The sequence below is a fragment of the Euwallacea similis genome, chromosome 16 (assembly GCF_039881205.1).
Source record: "Euwallacea similis isolate ESF13 chromosome 16, ESF131.1, whole genome shotgun sequence".
Classification (NCBI taxonomy): domain Eukaryota; kingdom Metazoa; phylum Arthropoda; class Insecta; order Coleoptera; family Curculionidae; genus Euwallacea; species Euwallacea similis.
The window spans coordinates 2,968,377-2,991,644 of NC_089624.1; the positions used below are offsets into that span (position 1 = coordinate 2,968,377).

The 23,268-nt window shown below is 33.1% G+C and overlaps 3 protein-coding genes across 4 annotated transcripts; 2 read left to right on the forward strand and 1 right to left on the reverse strand.

Annotated features, from left to right (window-relative positions):
• Window positions 1-1,378: 1,378 nt before the first annotated feature.
• Pgant2 (polypeptide N-acetylgalactosaminyltransferase 2) lies at window positions 1,379-16,646 on the forward strand. The gene is made up of 11 exons (XM_066398079.1): window positions 1,379-1,679; window positions 11,641-11,792; window positions 12,048-12,197; window positions 12,452-12,550; window positions 12,987-13,054; window positions 13,361-13,548; window positions 13,898-14,065; window positions 14,188-14,358; window positions 14,413-14,573; window positions 14,631-14,830; window positions 15,919-16,646. Exons 1-11 carry the CDS (start codon window positions 1,584-1,586, stop codon window positions 16,194-16,196), a joined length of 1,731 nt encoding a protein of 576 aa, XP_066254176.1. The 5' UTR covers window positions 1,379-1,583; the 3' UTR covers window positions 16,197-16,646.
• A 3,241-nt stretch (window positions 16,647-19,887) lies between these two features.
• Window positions 19,888-21,385, reverse strand: LOC136413939 (uncharacterized). 2 transcript variants are annotated; one of them, XM_066397711.1, is made up of 3 exons: window positions 21,121-21,385; window positions 20,359-20,489; window positions 19,888-20,208 (listed from the first exon to the last, which is right to left on the reverse strand). In XM_066397711.1, the coding sequence occupies exons 1-3, from the start codon at window positions 21,308-21,310 to the stop codon at window positions 20,011-20,013; spliced, it is 519 nt and encodes a 172-aa protein (XP_066253808.1). In that variant the 5' UTR covers window positions 21,311-21,385; the 3' UTR covers window positions 19,888-20,010. The 2 variants fall into 2 exon arrangements, with proteins under 2 accessions (XP_066253808.1, XP_066253807.1); XM_066397710.1 differs by having other exon boundaries at window positions 19,891-20,208; window positions 20,359-20,492.
• Window positions 21,386-21,833: 448 nt separating this feature from the next.
• Window positions 21,834-23,009, forward strand: LOC136413929 (uncharacterized). Its single transcript, XM_066397694.1, has one exon. It carries the CDS (start codon window positions 21,974-21,976, stop codon window positions 22,649-22,651), a length of 678 nt encoding a protein of 225 aa, XP_066253791.1. The 5' UTR covers window positions 21,834-21,973; the 3' UTR covers window positions 22,652-23,009.
• The last annotated feature ends 259 nt before the right edge of the window (window positions 23,010-23,268 follow it).

Here is a 23,268-nt window from a genome sequence, read left to right on the forward strand (position 1 = left end):
TGCGGTAAAAGGTAACTAGACAAAGTTTTGACAGTAGCATCAGCCATTTTGATTTGTACGCCTTAAATTTTTTAACGCTCACGCATGGTAAACCGTCACATTTAGCTCGCAAGTGAATGCGTTAAAGTCATCTTGCCGCGCGCTCGTAGGAAAAAATTACTGCAACATGTGAAGTAAGGGACTCCTTTCAGTTTTACGGTCATGAGAAAACACAATATGACGATTTAATTATATTCTAAATAAATGAGATCCTTTTGTTTTAATTGGACGAACCTTTGCAATTCTGTTCCGTTTATAATAATTATTTACAGTAATAAAATGAATAAAAGGAAAAATATTTTGCGAGTTAAACAAATAAACGTGCAAACAATAATACATGCTATAATTATACTTTTTATAATAAATCACTGGACCTTTATTTAGTTTTGGTTATATTTTAAATTACATATTTAGCGATATAATTTTTGTAGATAATCAAAAATAGATTTATAATAAACAAAATAAATGTGGTTTTATTTAGGTAACTTTAGTAGAATACCTACCCCCTCTGTATACTACCCCTATTTATATAAATTAAGCGCTAGATAAGGTGGGATAGACAAAAGCTTGTCAAACTTTGGTAATTATAGCTCCGACATTATTTTCGGAGCATGATCTGTTTAGATTTCCACCTGTTTTCGAGATATTGACGTTTGTAACATGACACTTTTTGCACGTTCGAATATCGTAGCTTACAAAAGGTTTGTCAGAGATTTTAAAGATGTTTTGACATCTGATGACACAAACTTTACAGTGTGACTTCTATCTAAATTTTTGACACCTGTTAAATATACATAAATGTACGTACGTCACACAAAAATGTCAAAATATGCATTGTACTCCATTTAAACGAATAAAGTTTCCATCTACTTCCAGTCTCGCCGTCATCTTGAAAATATTTTAGTTTTATAGCTTCCTGCGTCTCTAATGTGCCATTAATTTTCCATATGTCTCCTGGTTATAATTTTCCCGTAATCGATCGTCGTCTTCCCTGACCTTTCATTAACTTTCAATTTCGTGTTACTTATTAATAACTTAACGACGGTTTCATTTAATTCCTCTTCGTAATCGGCAACGGCCTGAAGATGAACTCGAATAATCTGAAACAGTCGGTTTCAGTTTATTCAGTTAAGAATTTATTCCAAGTGCTCGGCACGGGAGTTGTTCCGTGAAGCAGGCGCACGGCGTTAACAATAACCGCGACGTCACTCGACGTCGGTCAATAATACGACGCCCATATAGTTGAAGCGTCTCTCTGTTCTCCATCTTTGTCGTTCTCACGCTCGGCTACCGTAAAACAAAGAGGAGACCAGTCCATAACAATCGACGGTATCCCACCAACACCCCGTCATCAAACGACGGCTGAAAACTACTGCGATCGTCATGGTGGCTACTTAGTTGCGCGAATTGGACTATCACGGTACAGTCGCAATGAGAGTTGTGAGATAAATCTTGATCCGAGTACGAAATTGCATCAATATCCGTGATGTTAAAGTAGTTTTGGTTTTTTTCTTTTTTGCGGAGACGGTGAGGAAATTGCGACGATGAGACGGAACGTGAAGATCATGCTCGCCTTTACGGTGGTGTGGATATTTGTAATCATTTATTATCTTCCAAGAGTATCCGACGATGGAGACAAGGTATTGATTGAGTCATAAATTAAAGCACGTTGAAAAATTAATATTATTTGAAAATATCACATTTTTGAGAGATGTTTAGGTTTTGGGCCTCAACAAAAAAGCGAAAGTTAGGAATTTTCATGTGGTCCGTCTCGAGACTACCCCATTAAAGCTACCTTTCCCAAAACACAAGGAGGGCTTGAGTATATATTTCAAGAAATTTGTTGCTCTTGCCACTATAAATCACTTTTCCCTTTATCTCTCAATAACCTCAATACTCAAAAATTAAATAACAGAGGCTCTCCAACAGCTAGCTCACCAACACTTATACCTCCTAAAATCAACTAGATTCGAGGAAATTTTAAATTGCATAGCCCAGTGAAAGAATTAAGGGACTCAAAAATTTATAAAATTCATTATTTTTATGAATTTTTATTTTACTTAATTTATAATATTTATTAAATAGTTCTACATTGTGATGAGAGCTTTCGCATAGGACCACACATGTTTATTTTGTAAAATTTCCTATTATCAGGCTCAATCATTAGATCTTTAGAAAACCGACCCCAACACGCAGCGAAGGCGTATTTTCTCTTAATTTTTCACCTGTACGATGCTAATGTGCCCTGGATGCATATTCGATAAACAAAAGAATGAAATTTTCTCTAAGTTACTGCCATCAACCTAGTTTTAACAGTAAAATTATCCAGATGATGGCTAAATGATGTGATTTCCCCATTACAATTGAGAATTCTCTATCCCCTCTTTCAGCTACCGGCCTTATTATTTCTCTTTTTACAAATATTTCGGAAACTAGAAGAGATAACTATAGATTGGTCTGTTAATACTTTTATGACGAAAAAACTTCTACATGCTAATCTAAAAATATCATCTCGGGAATGTTTAAAATTCTCGATGGTGACCTCATTTCCGCGATAACCAAAAGTAACTTCAGTGAAAAAACTCTGTAGATATTAAAGAAAGGAAAAAAATGTTTGTTGAAAATTAGTTTTTGGCTAAAATATCTCAATATAATTTTTTAATAAAATTTAAGTAGCGGGGAAATCCTGTGACGCGTTAACATGAAACACCGAAAACCAAACGAAACTTTAAGCCTCAGTAAAAAATACAGTAGTCAAACATTCAAAATCCTCTTGAAAAAATAAAATATTCTTTTCATAAGAACAATGTCTACTTTGCGATTCTAATATTCAGTACTAAGCCGAAATTCCTCATTAACCGCCTGAATTATGCACTATCTCAGCGAATAATGAATCCTGTTATGCCTTTGTTTCCTGATATATCAAACTTTGCGCTATGGGCGTCCATTTTTTTCCCCTAAGTAGAATAAAAATAAAGAACCGATAACCATCTTCAACATGGCAAGAGGCTCTTCGTTTGAAATAATAAATTTAATTAAGAGAACTAACGGTTTGCCATGTTCTTTGTGTGCCCAAGTAATATACCAATTGCAAAAGAGATGAGAACTAAAATTAGCCTAGATTTTAGTTAGTTGTGGAGCACTAAAATTCACACCGCTTCGCCACTTAGATTCCCACTAAGGTTATTACGACCGAAAATTACAAGTAAGTATGCTTAATTAGCTCTGATGTGCATAGGTATGTATTTTTTGAGAATCGAAAATTAGGTTTCTCAGAAATTATTTTGATTGAAACTTTTTGAGAAATAAGGAGGTTGATGGATGCCATTGAATCTCTGAATGAATCACCAATTTCAACAAAACGTTTATTTTCTCTCGAAAGCCCCTACGTAATTTTTCCTGCGTAGGTATGCTGCATTTCCTATGTTCATATGGAGTATTATATGCGTTCACTCTCGTTTCCTTTCTATTGTTGGTAAGGTAATCAACTTACAACACTTGATGGTTTGTGCTTATCTTCATAATTATTTAAATTATGCAACCTGCGTAGTTACGAGTACTTTGTTGCTGTATTTGACTTATTTAAACTAGCACAGACATTTTCCCATAATGAGCAGGTGAAGTCCATTTATTAAAAGAATTTCGCATTGAACCTTAATAATCACTTAACCTATAGGATAAGTACTTTTGAAATGGCAACATTCATACCTGCAGTCTCTTATCGAATCATAATTATATTCACATTCCAAATGGCCATTGGCTATTTAGGATTGCCCAGTGAGTGACATTGTTACTTTCATTTTCACCGTTCGTCCATCCTAGCGATACAAATAATATAATGTGAAGGTCAACCATGTTGCGATATTAATAAACTCGATATTGAGGCTTTTGATGAACAATCTAAAAATCGTCTAAAATGATTAAGTGGGCAATTCTTTTTAGCAAAGGAAAAGTTCATAGAGAAACATTTAGTGAGAGGTAAATTATTGACACAGAGAATTTGTCTCTCTTGACAGAAATCAAACCGAGGAGAAATTCAAAAAGATGGTGCAAATCCAGAAGAAGAAAATGCCCAAGACAATAATTCAGGGCGATTAAAAAATTTAGAGAGACACAATTTCGAGAAATATTCAGTAAGAGAGAAAATTACTGTGACAAACATTCAATTAGACAAGGCGATCGATTTAGGAAGAGCAAGACAAAATTGTATGATAGATGAAGAGGCAAGTATTGAAGTATTGAGAGGGATAATTTTACAGATATAAATTCAGCGAAGAAGAAAATAGTATTGTGAAAAATTTAAAGACATCGGTGAACTTCAGAAGAGAGAAGTTGAGAAAGGCAAGGAATTGTATTATTTTCGACACTTGAATATCGGTAGAGAAAATTTCAAAGAGGAACGTATCAGATGGGAAAAGATTTCAGTGAGGGAGACAATGGACCGCGGGAGCCCAATAATTGGTCCTTTAGCATTATTTATTTTTAAGTAGACTCTTGAAATTCACGATTTATTATCGATTGCAGAAGCATCACTTGAAAATGATCGTTTGTCAATTTGAAGTTCATCTCTCCAAATTCGCCCACAGTATAACATTCTCTTGCACTTCAAATATATAAGAAGCAAATTTATATTGAGTGATTCACACGAATTACCATGCTATAAAACTATAGAAAAATACTAGTTTAATAATCAGTTTTGTAACAGCTTCACCTATACAAATTAAATGGTATCTTTCAACATAAAGTCACTACCTATAGATTCTTAGTTTATACGATGTTCTTTTAATGAAGAACTAAAGTAAATGCAATCAACATTCACTAGTTAGATTGTTCTTATCGTTCTTTGAATTTTGTAAACCTTAAGAAACAATATCTTCAATAATTCGATTTTCAAAGAGTTGTTTGATTTAGATAAATAGAAAACCGTTTTAGGCAATGAAATGCTATTGTTTATCTCAAAGATGATTTCTTTTGGTTTGGTAATGTCAAATGCCATAACTATAGTTCAAGGAATTAAAGGAAGAACAACAGAATCAATCAACCAATTTGTTGTTTCGACTACAATGAGATTAGAATAGATATTGTTTTTATTGGTAAATCATATTTTTATCAAATCCTCAGGAGCTTACACCGGCTCTGAAATTTGGAGATAATTATTTTTTACTAAAATTCAACCACACCCAGATAAATAAAGTATTGTACTTGCGCTAATGAAATTTCTTATTAGTTCCTACAACCTCTACAGAAAACATGGATGTTCTCTCAATTTTAGAAAAGAAAGACCACACTTTCATTCTAAAGAGGAAACTAAGCCACACAGGGAATATAGAAAGGTTTTTATAAAATTAACAACAAAATAATGGAACCAAATAAAACTCAGAGGAACTCATTACAAGATTGCGCTACTCTTCGAGATGAGTTTAGCAGGTATCTACGTGAAAAAACACAGAAGTAAAACAAACCATCCTGAAAATTACAATTTTTCTTCCTTGTGGATCTGAACAAGGTTACTATGGTCATCTGAAGATTTTTTTTAAAGATTTGGTTTTAAAAAATTAAAGACCCTTTAGACAAGAATAGGCAATGTGTTACGTAGATAGAAGTCATCAAGAAGTGAGAAGTTCATCTTTAATGTTGTAATTGGTCTTAGTTGTAACTCTGCATCAGTTATTAAAGTAACTCTGTACAAATTTATCAAATTCTCCTGAAGAGTGTCATAGATATTGTGTACCAAAAAACCAAGAAAAACTCTCCGAATCTTTATAGTATTTTATTGAATAATCAAAGGGACAGTTTTCTTTAAATCTGGATTAAAATGCATCCTATTGTGATAGAAACCAACTTTTTTCAGGGGATGAAAATTGGCTTTCATTCCTTATGCAAAAACCTGTCTCGTAGCTCTATTTCACAATACCAAGTCGTATAACGATTTATTTTAATGCGGAACTACAAAAATGATCAAAAACAATTCGCTATAACCAAAGTCGTAAAATTATCAAGGAAGTTTTACTGAAGATATCCTTAAATTATGCTAAATGTATCAACACGCCTTTCATATGCTTGAATTGTTTTAAAACACATACATTTAAATTTTGTAAAGAAATGTAGGCATGTACCATTTTCCTACCCTGTTGATTTTCAATTATACGTGATTGATAATTTCATATCTGGTCATAAAAAGGTAAAGAATCGAAAAGAAAATAAAGGTGAAGAATTGATCAATCAACACAGGAACCGAAATTTCAATTTTGGTTTATAGATACTAAGTTGTGATTAAGAACCAGGAAATAGGTACTTAAGACAATTTCCTCATCATAACAGAATTATTTCTCGTTGCCTGCTCTCAAATACTTCCAAAGAAAATTGCAGATAATTATAGTTCTGGTACTGATGTAGAGGTAGGTCTTTTTTTAAATTTCTTATTTACTAGTTGTAAATATCGCCTTCTAAAGGAGAGTGCTGCCATGATGCAGGACGACAATTCTGTTTAGGTGCTAATGGTTCAAGTTAATGCAAAGTAGGAAATAGCTGGACAAATTTGTCGATGTAGTCAAAGCGGTCTTTTACTTATAAGTGTTTATTCATGTGATTACCAACCGTAGACCCGTAAACTTTCTAGTGCACAGAAGGCGAAAGCTGATCTGATAAACATTTTACTTGATAATCATAATTAACTTATGTTTACCGCTTTTTGCCAACAAAATTATTAAGCTTTAAAATTATAAGGTACTGCTCGTTTTTCCTACGATTGGCAGCTTTTTTCGTACACCGTTTTTTAGCCAAGTCTAATTTGCCCGATTAACAGTATAATAGACGACTTAACACGCTCCCATATTAAAAAAACAATGATGCTTCATGGTAAAACAATCAGAGCGCATCTAATAAATATTTATGCAAAGCCGTTCTGCTGTATAAAAAAAAACAGTACGCATTATTCAAGTTCGGCTATTAACAGTAACTACGACAAATGATAGTTATTGAACCGCATTATCGTAAATCACCTTATCACATACCCCAATTTCAAATCCGATTTCTCTTGAACCTGACGTGTATGCAAATTACTTAAAAATGGTAAGCAGATACGCCACTGAACCGTTTATTGAGTCAATCAATTCGGAATTACCATGTGAATACAAGCGCCATCAAACCAGACATTCTTTTTATTAATCTTTACAAATGCGAAGCCCAATTTGGTAAAAGTGTCACCATTAATCAGAGTGTTATTTGCGGTTCCTTTAGCAGGTGGCAATAAGAGTGCTTTCAGTTGATATCATTTTAAGCACTATTTAATGGTATTTAATTTTGAAGGTGTCAAATCATTAAATAATGTAAAATTTCACTTAAGTAGTGTTTTGATAAATTAAGTTACTTACGATTAAATTTATGGCTTACCCTTTTATTTGCGATTTTCCCTGAATCTGTGGTTTTATGTTCAATCTGACAACATAGCAGCTGAATATTTTTGTCAATTTTGACATTCATCTCTAGAATCAATAGGAGAACATTCACTAATCGAGACACTGCTATTTTCCAAATTATAGGAAGCACGTTGAATTGGGTGCTTTATCATTTTAGGAATTTTTCTTCAATTGACATTGAAGTTTACATCACGAAACCAATGCATGAAATCCGGCAACTCTGTCCGGCAGCATTGCTTGTAATGCCCATGCATTTTTGTCAAATATCGACATATGTATGTATTTCTTTAAAAGCAATCGCTAAGCACGGGGTTGCTATCTTTTTGACTTAATCAGGATCCCTAGAATTGGTAAAGCAGGAAATTGTACAAAAATATTTCATTGACGAGAAATTATTCAATAAATCACTATCAACCTCAAGTGTTATCATTTGTATTATAGTATGTATGTATATACAGGGTGATTTTTTAAAAATTGTCCATCTAAAAAGTCTCAAAAACTATTACAATACAAAACATTTTCAAAAACACATACATATATCTTTATTTTTTGGTGGCCACCTTTTGATCCAAAAATGAATGTATTTTTACTCACCCTCTCACCCCATGTACCCTGACATAAAAAAATTAAATGGGAACACCACTGCTATGACACATTAATAAGTAGCTGAAATCTTCCTGAAAACATCGTTGTATGCATTTCGGCTTTTTAAATGTTTTTTTTAATCACTCTTTAAAGCTGTTAAGTCTTACCACTATATTACTGTCTATTATTATTTTGAGTAGAATGGTGCTCAAATTAACCAATATTTAATAAAATTTCACACTTTAACCTTACATTCATTTTTTTCTATTCCATTTATTCATATAAAATTAAATAATTTGGTAAGACAGAAGCTTAAAAGGGCAATTTAAAACAAAAACACATTCAAAAAGCAGAAATTCATACAGGAAAATTTTAGCTACCTATTGATGTGTCACAGCAGTGGTCTTCTTATTTAATTTTTTTTATGTCAGGGTATGTGGGGGTGAGTAACAATACATTCATTTTTGGATCAAAAGGAGGCCAGCAAAATATAAAGATATATGTGTTTTTGAAAATTTTTTAACTAATAGTTTTTGAGATTTTTTCCATGGAAATTTTTTTAAAGATCACCCTGTATATAAGTATATATACGATAATATTTGGTAGGAATGTTCTTCCAGAGATTCTACGCATGTGCATTCTCAACTTTTCTCTATTTTGGTGGAACGTTTTTAGAGCTTAAAGAAGAAAATTTGGAGAAAATAAAAAGGAGTATTTGATTGAATAAATGAGTTATTTAGAGCTGAATTAATAAAATGGATGATTTTGAATTGCTCTCTTTTCATTAGTTTATAAAATTCAACTGGACTAGGATAACAGTGTAAATTTTTTTTCAAAAATACGCATATTTATTTTGGAAATTCTGCAACAAAAATTATTCATATCGTAAGTTGCATAAAATCTAAACCTAGAAGGCATCTTACGGCAATTTGATCATCTTATTGGTAATCTTCCTTGCAAGACTGAATAATTAGTTAAATAAATCCCGGTCTTGGAACTAAATCGTTCACAAAACCTTGACCATGACAGACCTGTTAGTGAAACAATTTTATCGCCTCATTATTAGACCATAATTAAACTTTCTTCTGGGTCGTACCAACTGCTTAAAGCTGTGGTACAGAGCGAACCACTTTCATACGTAAAACCCGTCAAAGTTTAATATAGAAATTAATGAAGTAAGTAAAAGGAGATCATCCTTTTACTTACATTCCATCCTCCATGTCTGGCATTAACATTTTAAGCATTTATGATGCAACCTGAATAATAAAGAAATGCCTGTGTTGGTTGGCCTGGTAGTTTGAAGGTCGCGAAGTAGGTTTTTAATGCTAAAATAATATCGAGGAGAATGTCGGTCACTCAGAGCGGCAGTTTGGAGATTGCGATATTTGCTACCATTGGAGGAAGATACATACAGAGTGTCCGGAAATTACGTTGAAATATTTTGTGCGGTAATTTTAGAGATTAAAATAATAAAAAAATTGGACATCGACATAAAAATGGATGTCGAGATCTACGACGAAAAGATTTGGAGGATCTATTCAGATGAACAAAGGCCATTTTCAATATTTGTTGTGAATAAATGATAAATTCTTAATAATACTAGTCTTGATATTGCTGGCTAATAAAAACTATTTCTTTTACAAGGATGCTTACTATGTCCATTAAAACACATTTCGATGTCCATGCAATCGTACATCTGTTTATAAAAAAATCTTTTTTTTTTGGAAAACGGTCTATCCTAACGAGATGAAATAAGAGGATCTTTTTTACTTAAAAATATTTGCGATTCAGTAATTTTATTTAAAAAATTAAGAAATATCACAAACCAAAAATTAAGGCAAGATTTACGTAGAAAATTTCCTGCATGTGACGCTCCTGACTAAAATTTACATTTATAAATGCAAAAAATTTTCCTATTTTAATTTATTACTCTGTACCGAATTTCATAATTTTAGCGCAAACCGTTTCAAAAATATTTCGAAAAAAACATCTTTAAAGCTCCCCCTTTAAGGGCTCTAGCCCCTTTAAGAAGCGATTTTTGGAATATATTTATAAGAACTTTTTTTATTATTTTAATCTCTAGAATCACCTCCCAAAATGTTTCCACGTTATTTCCGGACATCCTGTATACCAGATGGTGTACTGAAAAGTAAGTGTCAAAAATACTTAGAATTTTTTTTTTTCATATAACAATATCTTTCAATTATTTACTTGAAGATTTTCCATAAAATGCTGATGAAATATGCACAAAATTAACAATTAATTGTACAATATGGAGATGCAAGAAGTAGTTTCTATTTAAAAAAATATCTGATGCAATTATTGCCATTATTTATCATTTCGCCAATATTATTTTTTAGAAAAAAATCATATAACTGTGTGTAACTGATAATGTCGAATGGAGCAATTACCCACATTACCGTTTTGAAATTACACATCCTAAATATCATCTTATTGCAGTAAACGAATATCCTGAAATATGTGAATCGTTATCGTGAAAGTATGAAATTATTCCGCCGTTTTATCGTTATTTAATATCGCACACAATTAAAACTGCCATGTTTTACGTCTGGCCTTAATTTGCTGTAACTGCCTGATTTTAATTAACTTTTCTATGAATTAGTAATTAAATCATTAATACAAATTCATATTCTCAAGAAAGTATCCGCTTAAGACAGATTTGCCAATTTGAAAGGTTACTAAAAATTATGCAACATGCCCTATTATTGCGAATTACCCCTTCGGTATCATAGCATCTAATGGATACTCGGGTCACGATTCTTTCTCAACGCATTATACTATCCAGGACGCCGATAAATAACTTTCGCCATTCCGAAACGTAATGGTACCACTTAGATGGTGCATTCCTTTCACTATATCTATGCGCAACCACCCTAGTGCTCTTCGGACATACTCTTTGTATTGGTTTTTTATAACAATAAAATGTTGTAAGTTACGTAAGAGCCTTCCATCATTAGGAGTAAGTACGAGTAAGCGAAAATGGATTTGCGGAAATGAAAGTGAAAACCATTTCAATCAGATCAACATAAATAAGTTTTTTGTAGGGTCATCTTACGTGATTCAGTCAATCTGATACTTGAAAAGCAAAAGGTCAGAGCTTAAAAATTATGTACGATAGCTCTAAAAATGAAAATAAGACAGAAAAATTGTGGAAGTATTTACTTTCTTCTTCTTCATCGGCCTGTAACTCGTCTATTTTTAATTATTGAGGAACCATTCTGATGACGTAATTTGAAGCCGAAATCTGGCGCTACAAGCAAGCGCTCATAACATAACCATAGCACGGCCTTACCGGCCAACGAAATCAGTCCTTAACAGCAAATCAAAAAATATTTCATAGAGGTGACTAGGCGCCTTTTTCGAATCTTTTTTGATTTTGAGATGTCAGTTTTGGTTTCGAAATTACAAGGGGGAGGTGGGACTTTAAATGTGTATGATATGTCCGCTACCGACGATTGAGAATTATAACAGAACTTAACTGCGTAAACTTATTTTCGTTTTCCGATTTCAACATATGAGATTTCGAAAATCGTAAGAATTTTTCACGTAACTCATTAAAAAAAAAAACAATTTTCAGACTGAAAACCGAGCTCTGAGACTGAAAGATGAATTCCTTCCCATAGAAAACTTAAGCCCCTCTATTCCGGCATTCAATAACAATCATGACGAACTTCCAGCTGATTCAGGCTTCCCTTTGGCTCTGCAAAATATCGAAACTACCGATGGAAGGTATGTACCTGACTTTTTTCACTTTTACACGATATTCAATAATTTGGGGAAATCTTGCTCGTAAATTATGCGGTGCCAACAGAGGTAATAATTTGCTTTTCTAACTTTTACTAACGGCGATTAGTGGAATAATACTAATTAGTGAGTAAAGACCTATTCTAAAACTTTATTTTTTTAACCGTTTATAAGCAGAGAGGATAAAATGACGCCACCTTAGTGGCATTACTAGTTTAGTCAATTTTCTTTTTTTTGCAGAATATCGTGGAAATACTTCGACGAAGCTAATTATATTTCAAGAGGAGGACTACGAGAAGGAGAAGATCCCTATACTAGAAACAGATTTAATCAACAGGCTAGTGATACTTTACCGAGCAATAGAGATATTCCTGACACTAGAGATCCTGCGTAAGTATCAACATTGGAAAATAACTCTCCCTTTTACATTTGACCATAAAAATCTGATAATATCTCACCGGGTCCCGCCACAAAACCCTCATCAACACCTGTAATTTTCATTACACAGTTCTTGTTCTTCGCATTGACCATAGACAAACATTACAATGTTACAAATGCCTCTTAATCCGGGTTAAGTGGAGCTTTCTTTCGTTTTTCTTCTGTACGAAACATGAATATTCAGTAAAAAATTCTTCTCTTAACAGTTGCAAAAAAAGAGAGTGGAAGACACAAGTGCCGGCCACCAGCGTGATTATCACATTCCACAACGAAGCCCGATCTACATTACTGAGAACTGTTGTAAGGTACCATCAACTCTTCTTTGTTTGCCCAAGATATAGGTGATACCAATATAACATCGCAGGTGACAATAAAAATTTCTTTTTCTCGAGGTCTATGAAGCAACTCCTGCAATTGCAACTATGAAAAGTTGAATTTATTATAAGTAGTTTTACATAATCTTTAGAAATTAAACACTAAAAATAATAATTACTCTCTGCTGAAATTTAAACTATATGATTTTGTAACGCTGGGTTCCCACGGTATGTGTAAACGTAGACACGGCAGATATTTAGCCCGTTTTAGCAAAGGCCGTAGGAATCCGCCTTATGACATCAGTCTGGGCTAATTACTGGTTCATTATACATCTGTTCTCCTATAAAGAAGAATTAGTCAAGAAGTTACATAATTTTTTTAAGATGAAAGAATATATGTCTGCTAATATAAGTTAACTGCTTTCAGTGTCCTCAACAGAAGCCCCGAACACCTGATTCACGAAATTATATTAGTGGACGATTTTAGCGACAACCGTAAGTATATGTTCAGAGCCGGATTAGTACGATTTCTACATTTTTTTATTATTTTATTTTTGAGTCTCTGTATAAAGCATAATATGTGATGTACAGAACGTTCCACCTACGACTGATTGAACAGCCCTTTCATGTATGAGTAATTTTGCATATTTTTACGCGTAGAATTTAAAAACGTTTTCAAAAAGGTTATTCGATATAAATCAAAAGGACTACGCTATAACATTTCGATTTTTATAATGGAACACTCTGTATGTTATTATTTTATTAGATGCATTTCTTAATCCAATTAATAATGAATGACAGCGGCGGACGGTGAGGAACTGGCCAAAATCCAAAAAGTAAAAGTTATCCGAAACGACAAAAGAGAAGGTCTTATGCGGTCCAGAGTGAAAGGGGCAGACGCAGCTAGAGCTACAGTGCTCACCTTTTTGGACAGCCATTGCGAATGTAACGAAAAATGGCTTGAACCGCTATTGGAACGAGTTGCAGAGGTGAGATAATTAATAAATAATATTAATAAATAATTTATATACCTGGCAGACCTTAAACAATCCTTGCAAATTCCTACCTTCAATGACAAAACATTAATGTTGAAATTTATTGCCAAGAATTGTTCAATGAGGAATAATGGGATCATAAAATATTAAATTATGGGGACTACATAAGCGTCATTTACGAGTTATTTACAGAATAATGTATCTGAGATTCAATTAATTAACAAGCAATTACCAGCGAGTCTCTAATGAATCATTTTACAATTTAAACCGCGAAGTATTAATATCTTGAAAATATCAGTTATAGGAGAAGAATAAATATATTACCAAAGGATTCATTTAATAGGATCCAACAAGGGTGGTCAGTCCAGTTATCGATGTAATCAGCATGGATAACTTCCAGTATATCGGAGCATCAGCTGATTTGAGGGGCGGTTTTGATTGGACGATGGTGTTTAAGTGGGAATTTTTGAGCTTTTCTCAAAGAGAAGCCAGACGACATGATCCCACAAAAGTAGGTTTTAGAGGGATGTAATAAGGAGGAATGTCTGAGAAAAAAGCCAAAAATACATTTCACATGGAATTTTTAAGCTCCCAAAAACCCTTCATAATATACTCAACAGGCAATTTTTTAAGGAAATCAAAACCCCAATGATCGCGGGAGGACTCTTTGTAATAGACAAGGCTTATTTCGATAAACTTGGCAAGTACGACATGCAAATGGATATCTGGGGTGCTGAAAACTTCGAGATATCCTTCAGAGTGTGGCAATGTGGGGGTAGTTTGGAAATTATCCCTTGCAGTCGGGTATAGTTCGCCATTCTTAAGGGAAAACTAAATTTTAACCTAATTTTTAAAAAGGTGGGGCATGTGTTCAGGAAAAAGCACCCCTATACTTTCCCTGGTGGGAGCGGAATTGTATTTGCAAAGAACACTAGAAGAACTGCTGAAGTGTGGATGGATGAATACAAGAATTTCTATTATTCTGCTGTGCCACTGGCCAGAAATGTGCCATTTGGAGAGTAAGTTTAATTTATTTCGAGATCTACTAAACCTCAAATACGTAATTTCTTATATAGCATAAGCGAGCGACTAAACCTAAGAAGAAACCTGGAATGCAAATCTTTTAAATGGTATCTGGATAACATTTATCCAGAACTGACCATACCGTCCACCATCCCGAGACCCGGAGAAATAAGACAGGGGACATTTTGCCTGGACACTTTAGGCCATGTACTCGATGGTACAGTGGGTATTTATCAGTGCCATCATACTGCAGGTAACTTAACGTAAATCATAACGTAACGTTGTATATTAGGGCGTCCTATAATTAATAGAACCACAGATTCCTTATGTAGAAATATTGAGGTTTATTCTAAGGAATCTATATCCAAAAATTGAGGTTTGACTTAAACATTTTTATATGTTATTAATTTATCCTAGGAAAATTCAAAAGTAAAAACCCGTTGAGTTAAGACATAGTTCATTATGAAGACGTGAGAGCCTCAAGTGGCCAATTCATGGGTCTGTTCGTTTTCTTCGACGCCGCTATAAACCAAGTGACTCTCTCCTCTTGTTCATGAAAGACGTGTAGGGCCATCTATTAATGATAATTTAAATTATTCAATAGTGAAAGCGAGAATCCGTCTACAGCGCCATCTGCACGAGTGCACTTCTTACTGACACTTTCTTAGGCAGTTATTAAAGTTTTTTCAGTCTTACTGCATTGTTGTGGAAATATTTATCTATAATTCATCATTTAATCATCTGACAGCCTTAACTGATTGATGTTTTCATTCGTAAGTGGTTTTATCACACGACACGATCGTTTAAAATTCGATTAAAAACTCCTCAGTATCTTTGACATAAAAAAATCTGTGTAGAAACTTAGGAATTTCCTGTGAAGATATTAATTGAAAAAAAGAAGGGGTCAGGTTCGTTGAGAAACTCGTCTATTCAATTAATGATGTATTGACATTTAAGGAGTCCTGCTTGTTTTTAGACAAACTATCTTTTCTGCAAAGTTAATTAAAATTAATTCCACAAGTATGTCCCTAGCGAAAAAGGAAATATCTGTAATCTAAATGTTATACATATCTTGTTGTTGATCAAAAAATCAATCGTGTAATATAAAATACTTTTCAGCAAAACTTTAACAAAAACTTTCTTGACAATGGTGAATGAACATTATTTGCTAAGCCAAAGCGAGAATCAGTACTAGGGTACCATCTGACGGAACTTGTTCCCAATTAATTTCATTTGGATTTTAGAAAATTAGGTTAAATCTTAAGCCTCTTAATTTTAAAGGAATCGGTGGTTCTGTTGTCGACCATTAAGGATGAGACACATTGTATACATTCTGATCAGGTAATCAAGACTGGACCCTCACCAACGACGGCCTTCTGAAGCACCAAGATCTCTGCCTCACTCTAGGGAGTACCAGCAAAGGTTCTCAGCCGCTGATGCGGATTTGCGAAGGACTGCAAGCTCAAACTTGGCAAATAATTAACCCTGGCGGCCTGATCAGGCACATTAGATATCCACTTTGTTTAGACACTCGGTATAACGATGTGCGCGGTGTTACGGTAGAGAAATGCAATAGCGCATTTGAGAGTCAGAAATGGAGGTTGGGTACCATTTCCTAAGTTGAAGAAAAAAATACACAATCAGGGTGTAGATATTTTTCAATAAATAAGGAAAGGAATAAGTATGACAATTTCAATGAGCCACTTATCACAAACGCGAATAACAATGTGAGCAACAACGTATACAGGGTATTAATGTTATTGAAGAAGAATAGTCAATAATTCTACTAGGAGCAATAATTGAAAATTGCCTGAGAAAAATAATAAAGTATACAACTTTTGCTTAAGAAATAAAGTTAGTAAAGTAATAACGAATCAATTGGGTGGCTCATGGAAATAAAACGGTAAGTACAGATTAATTTATTTATGGAAAAGTTACCATAGCAATTTTAATGAGGCTTTGAATTTTAAATTAAGGCTGCTTTTATTGCTGTCCGTAATTATTTATATTTCCTATTTCCTTACTTTTCCCATGTCTTCGCAGTTTGTGACACCTTATTGCTGATAGTTTTTTAAAAGCAACTGTGGTTTGTATTATTATCATAGCCTGACACTTAGGCCCAACTCATCAATCATTCATCCCTTCATGTCCTAATTTGTGGGAGAATTCCTCCTGCACCTTGAAATCGATATTACTTCTAGGTCTCTCAGGAGGCAACGCATTTCTTTAGAGTTTTGAAAGCTTTCAAATAAGTTCCCAGCTTCTTTTTTTTAAGGCGGAATATCTAATCTCGTTGTGTTATCATGTTGCTCTATATAAAGGATGTAGGTATTTTACAGGTTGTTCCAATTAAATACCATGTGACTCTAGCAGATTAAATTGGAAAAAAGTTGCAATTTTTTTAGCGCTTTGGCGTCACGTTTACAGGTTGACCAATATTTTTGAGATATTAAAAAACACGCCCTATGCCAAATGAGAAAGAATTTTAGAATACTTTATTTAATGTTTCTTAGCCTTTAAACCGAAAGTGTAGACGTTCTATACGATTCTAAATCTTCAAATGTTGTCCCTTGAAAAAACTGAAAAAGCAATGAAGTTCCGTTCCTAAGTGTCAGTATCTATTCCAAAATTGTATTTAAAAACAGCATGTTGATACCGGTGTCTCTGTCATTATACGGAAACACCTTATCATGAAGAGTTGATAAATTCCCCTTAAATACGACTCACTACGTAGCCTTTACTGTTTCGGAAATAGGAATATAGTGCCACATGGAATTTGGGACAATCTGCATGTATAACCATAGAGATACATAATAATTATTGAATGATACTCTCAACTTGTATGCACGCATTATTCAAATCTATTAGTCTTCAGGTTAATCTAATAGATTAGACCTTATTTCAGTAAAACAAAGATAGAGGCAATTTCTCATGTATAATGGGGTTTTGTTGGAGTCTTCCAAAAAATAGGTCAATTTACTTCTCACTACGTTCTGCATCACTGTTGATCTACATTCAATGATCCCCATGAGAGCTAAAAGTTCTTAGCTACATGATTGAGAATTGTCATTTCCGGGCTTAATTTTTGTACACCCTGTATAACAGAGGCAGAAAAATATTTTTTGAAGACGCACTAAATTTTGAGCTAAAAAAAAATCTTTTATATAGATTATGAGAGAATGAACCATTTGTTTTCGAGAAAATCGTATTTTTTTATAATGGTTTCATGCATTAGATATTTATAATTATCTATAATGACTGGATGAAGCATCGTTTTTGATAGTTTTAAGGCTCCTTTCTGGCAAGTGGAGCACTAATCCGTGGCAGCTAAGTCGGAGGAAGTGACTTTTATGACGTTTATCTGACGACAAAATGCCCTCACAAAAACATTAATATATGGCAGCTTTCTGATCAAAAAAATTGCTTCACTTTCGGTGGAATGCAACTCATTATTTTCTACATGTAAATCTTATAGATCATTCAATTTATTAATAACAAGTGTTTTTACTAGTCGAATATTTTTGCTACATTATTATTGTATATTTGTATCATTGTGTCAGTTTAAATTGATAGAATCAAATATTTTTAGAAAAAATATTCCTTCTTGTGGTTTGCCAATGTTAGGTGTTAAATAAGACGTGAAACCACATTGTCATTGACCAAGAGTAGGTACTTTTTTTTAGCTTAAAGTATAGTGTGTGCAGCACAAAATATTTTTGTGCCTTTGTCATTTATCGAGTCTTAAGGGGGCCTGTAAGACAAAAATGTTTAGGAACTTGTCAAGTTATTCTAGTGTATTATATATGAACCCGGGAGATTGCCCTCATATTCTGGGATACCCTGTATAGCCTAATATAAAAGAAGATTTGTATACATACCAGGTGTCTCTGAAAAGGGATTCAGCCCTGTTAACTTTTTCATTTTTCGACAGAGTCAAATGATTTTTTTCAGACTATATACTTGTTATACGACTGCATCAAATAAACTATCTAATGGTATTGTAGCATTTCCGGTTTAAGCGGAAATGCCACCAATATTTGAATCAGTCGAAAAACGAAAAAATTAACAGGGGTGAATCACCTCTCAGAGACATCTAGTATACAAAAATATAACGAATCTCACTTTATCATTTATAATTCACATTAAATTTGTGCAAGAGAACTATGGAGAATATGCAGGTAGATAATGATACTTGGCGAAATCGGAAATTTCATGAAATTAGGTACCTGCATTTTATAGTTTTTCTTACGGGGATATTACTTACAGTAGTGGATACCTACAGATGATAGATACTTATCCTAAAATACTCAAAACCCTTTCACTTTGTATATACAAATATCAAAAAACTGATAAAAGCATGTTTATATTAAAGCCTATAATGGGACATAAACTAATTTGCATAATTGAAGCTGAGGAAAAATATACAGGTGCAGATAGAGGCCAGTCTAGTTATTAAATTATTCCTAAATAAGTACAACAAATATAATCGCCTTTGAGTTAAAAACTTTCAAACATACAAAAAATACGGTATAAAACAGTAATAAATCGTTCAATATTAGTTGTAGCTACTACTTGCTACAGATATGTGCTGACTCTCTTATTGGAGTTCCACATATTGTGATAGCTCCATCCTAATTTTGCATTGTACATAATCTTGTAGATATTAAATGACAGAGAAGTTATATATATAGAAATTACACAGGGTAGGGATACTACCTAAAGTATCTAAGTATGTATAACTCTAGAGCACAAAAAATACACGTGTTCACACGATATTTGACAAATATTGCGCAATATGTGTTACTTGTTGAATACTTTAAGTTGTGAGTTTGTAATAAAATTTTTATTTAAAAAATTCATTTTTATTCCCACTCCACATCTGTAAGCATTGTTTCAATTACACAAAGTAACCCAATAAAGAAGGCCAATCCGCTAACCACAGATTCTTGGGACGTAGAGAAATCTAAAGATAGCAAATTGAATTGCTACTTCTCAAAACTTAAAGAGAGACAGGTTCTTAAAGTTTAATTTGAAATCTAGAAAATTTGCATCTGATTGTAATCTACATACTGTAGATAAATCATAGTAATTTGTTTCAATTCGCACGGCGATATTTTTTCTAGGGTCAATCAATATGTTGTTGACCGCATGGTTCCCAAAATTCGATTTTCTACATTTTTCGCAGCTGTAACCGGTTTCGAGGTCTTTATGAAATAACATAAAAAACACGTCAGTAAACCTATTTATTCATTAGAAGAATTTATTCCATTCGCTATCGCTTGTGGACCTAATTGTTCTTCCTTCAAATACAATGGGGTTTAATTCACTTGTATAAATAACAATTATAACTTATATATATATCAGATAAAATATGGAATAAAGGCATTCTAATTACTAACAACATTTGCTTAATTATTTATAATAATTGTGAATTCATTTATTTGATCCATGTTTCACACTCAATAGTTTTTGCAACAGATGATTTTTCCATTCTTCTTCTGGAATGCTTCGTGCCCAGTCTGGGAATGCATCAGATGGCAATTGAATGGTTGACATGACTTGTTTCACCAAGTCAATTTTCTTGTCACCCATTTCAATATCTACTTCCTTTGGTCCTGGTTTTGACCACACCTAAAATGTTCAGACTGGAGAAGATAGATACAAGAAACAATATCAATTTATAATCATATTAATATGTTCTCAAAAAAAAATAGTTAAGATATTTAACCATGTGGGTTGAAATAATTTTCAATTGATCAGACATTGTAAGTATATTATCACCTCATCTACTAAAGTTGACATAATAAATGGTTGAACAGTAGAAATTGACACACTCTCATCATGTGAGCTGTTGACATCACATGGTGCCATCACTAGAGTTTCTTCAAAATTGGGATTTTCCTCTTCAGAGTCTCCTAAAAGTAACTGAGAGGTTTTTTTAAATTTTAACTAGCACCTAAATTTTTCAACTTAGGCAGAGACTTAAACACTAGGTTTACATGCTTTTTGTAGTTTCTTGATGTGTCTCCATCATATAATATGTTAAGTAGTGTAATGTAGAGATATGAAAAGATTTCTTTCAAAAAATTGATATTTAATATTGTTAATAAATGTTAAAATTGGGTTTATAATGTTGTGTATGTGTGCAACACTATCTATCATGCACCTATTAATTGTTTATGGCTAAGGGGTTAATTACTTATGAGAAGTGTCATAACAGTAATGGGGCAATTTTAGTTCAGAGGTGACCTAAATGTTAATGTTTACTTTAAGAACTTTAAGAAGAACAAGAGTCAATTGATTAATCATAAAGCTGACTGTTATAAGAAGTTTTTACTTCTTTTATTAGTCAATTAGTTACCAGTTGCAAGTACCTAAACCAATTAGCTCAACTACTAAAGGCAGTTGATTCACATAGAATGCCTGTGAATTTTCAAATGTTTGGAGACATTCAAGGAGATGTCTAAACCTGACAATTTTGCAACTTTTTTCAAACTTATAATGTAGGGAATAAGAAGCTACCTGTATTTTGTCTACACTTACCATTATTTTGTTCATACAATGGTTCACCATCATAGGGATTTTGAGAAAGGGGCATGTAATTGGCTCCTGAATCCCATTCTTCCATGTCAGAATCAGAATCATCTGCTCTCGGATCCTCTAAATCTCTATTCGGTGAAATTTCAGGTTCATTGGGTTGATTGTCCGATCGCCCAGTATCATGCCAACCCATTTTAAGTGATTTTTTTCTGTTTTTCAAATCAAATATCAACAAAACTTTATTTTGTCAATGTTTATTTACATTTTGCATTTCGACATGACATCTAATTGTTCTCCAATGTTGCCACTGTCACTATATCTTATAGGAAAAAGAGAATTTTAATTCCGAGAATCACCTAATTTTAACTTTAACTATTTTGGAAAGGACTAACGTAGCTTTCTAATATGTTAAAATTTGTAGTGATATAGTTATTTGCATTTAGTGTACTAATTACAGAACTACATTAATTACAAATTTGAATAATAGCTGAAATGTTACTCTGCGCTATACTGCTCTGGCAACACCAGTTAATCACATTTTGATCATCAGCTGATATTGGAAATGTTTCGGATTAGGTAGCACTCACGCGAGTAGATATTTATCTTTCTTATGCGTGCTGAGGAAAACAAGAACAGAAACAATGAGAACAGAAAAACTTATTAACAACCGTCAAATTTGCATTCTTATGTCTATTATTTTAAACCCAGAAAAGAGATGTGAAGGCTATGTAAACAAAATTGGAATCATTTTTCAAGAAATTTGCCAGATGGCTCTTTATATTTATAATCTATTTTTAAAGTAATGCCAATGTTCCTTTAGTATGCATTTAACTGTAAAAACGTAAAGAGTTCCAATATGTGCAATATCTTAGACAGACACTGCTTCTTGTTTCTTTTAGCATTCTCTCTATTCTGTTCTATTTGTTACCTTTCCCAAGCACAAGCGGATTCAGTGAATTCACCATTATCCTCAAACAAGACGAATTCAGTGAGTTTCGTGCCATCGAAACAGGATGCCTCGTCCACCGCAAAGGTACAGGTGCCTTCGTCTATGCCGATGCATAAAAGTCGAGAACGCGTATTTGACTCCAAGTTAAATGAAGCTACTTTAGAAGGGGCTAAGCCTGTTCAAGAAGAGCCTCCACAAGTTGACAAAGAAAAACCTATTGTGCCAAAAAAAGGAGTGAGTCCTCCCCCTGAGATTCTTCCTAAGGCTAACTCCAATATTAATGTTAGTTCAACCAACAAAACTGTTCATTCGAAGCCTATTATAACAGAATCAGACAAAGACTATTTTGAACATAATAGTAGTAAAGACACAAACACTTTGACAATAGATCAAATTGATCCAAGAATAATTGGATTGAAAGATAGTACTAGATCCAGATATATCATTCCAATTGTTGCTGTGATTTTCTCTGTTCCCCTTGTTTCTATTTTGTTTTCACTGTTGTATAAACAAGGCAAGGATTGGTGGCAGCATCGCAAATATAAGAAAATGGACTTTTTAGTTGACGGAATGTATGACAATTGAATTCTGTGAGAGTGCATTTTTTTTGCACAATGATTGTTACAACTTATTATATAGATGTTATTACTTTTTTTTATTAGGTACTGTTTCTTACTTATTAATACAAATAGCTTATATTTTTTGCACTATTGTTTTTGAAAAATGTAAAATTTCAACATTTAAACAATTTTAAAATTTTGTTTAACAATATTTTACATAAAATAATAGTGGTTGTTAATCAATTCAACAGCCTTCATAAGCCATGAAGTGCCTTAAAGCAATCAACCGTTGTGATACATTTTATTCATATTTTTATATATTGCTTGATATTGATTAATGTAAGTCAATATAGATACTTTATAATAAAACATTGTGCTTCCATAACTTATTGGTTTCACTTAGTTCACTATAAATAATAGAGGTCAACAAACAAAAACTTATTTTGATATCTGTAGTTAATGGCCACTTTCAAATATCTCAGTATTTTTAACTTGTTTCTAGCTGCTACAGAAGCAAATTCTCGAATTAAAATATTTTTTTCTATAACCAGTTAGGTGAGAAAAATTAGGAAAACTAGAAAAATACTAGGGAAAAGTAGACTCAAAATTTGTGTTGTCACATGGAATTAATATATGTAAGTA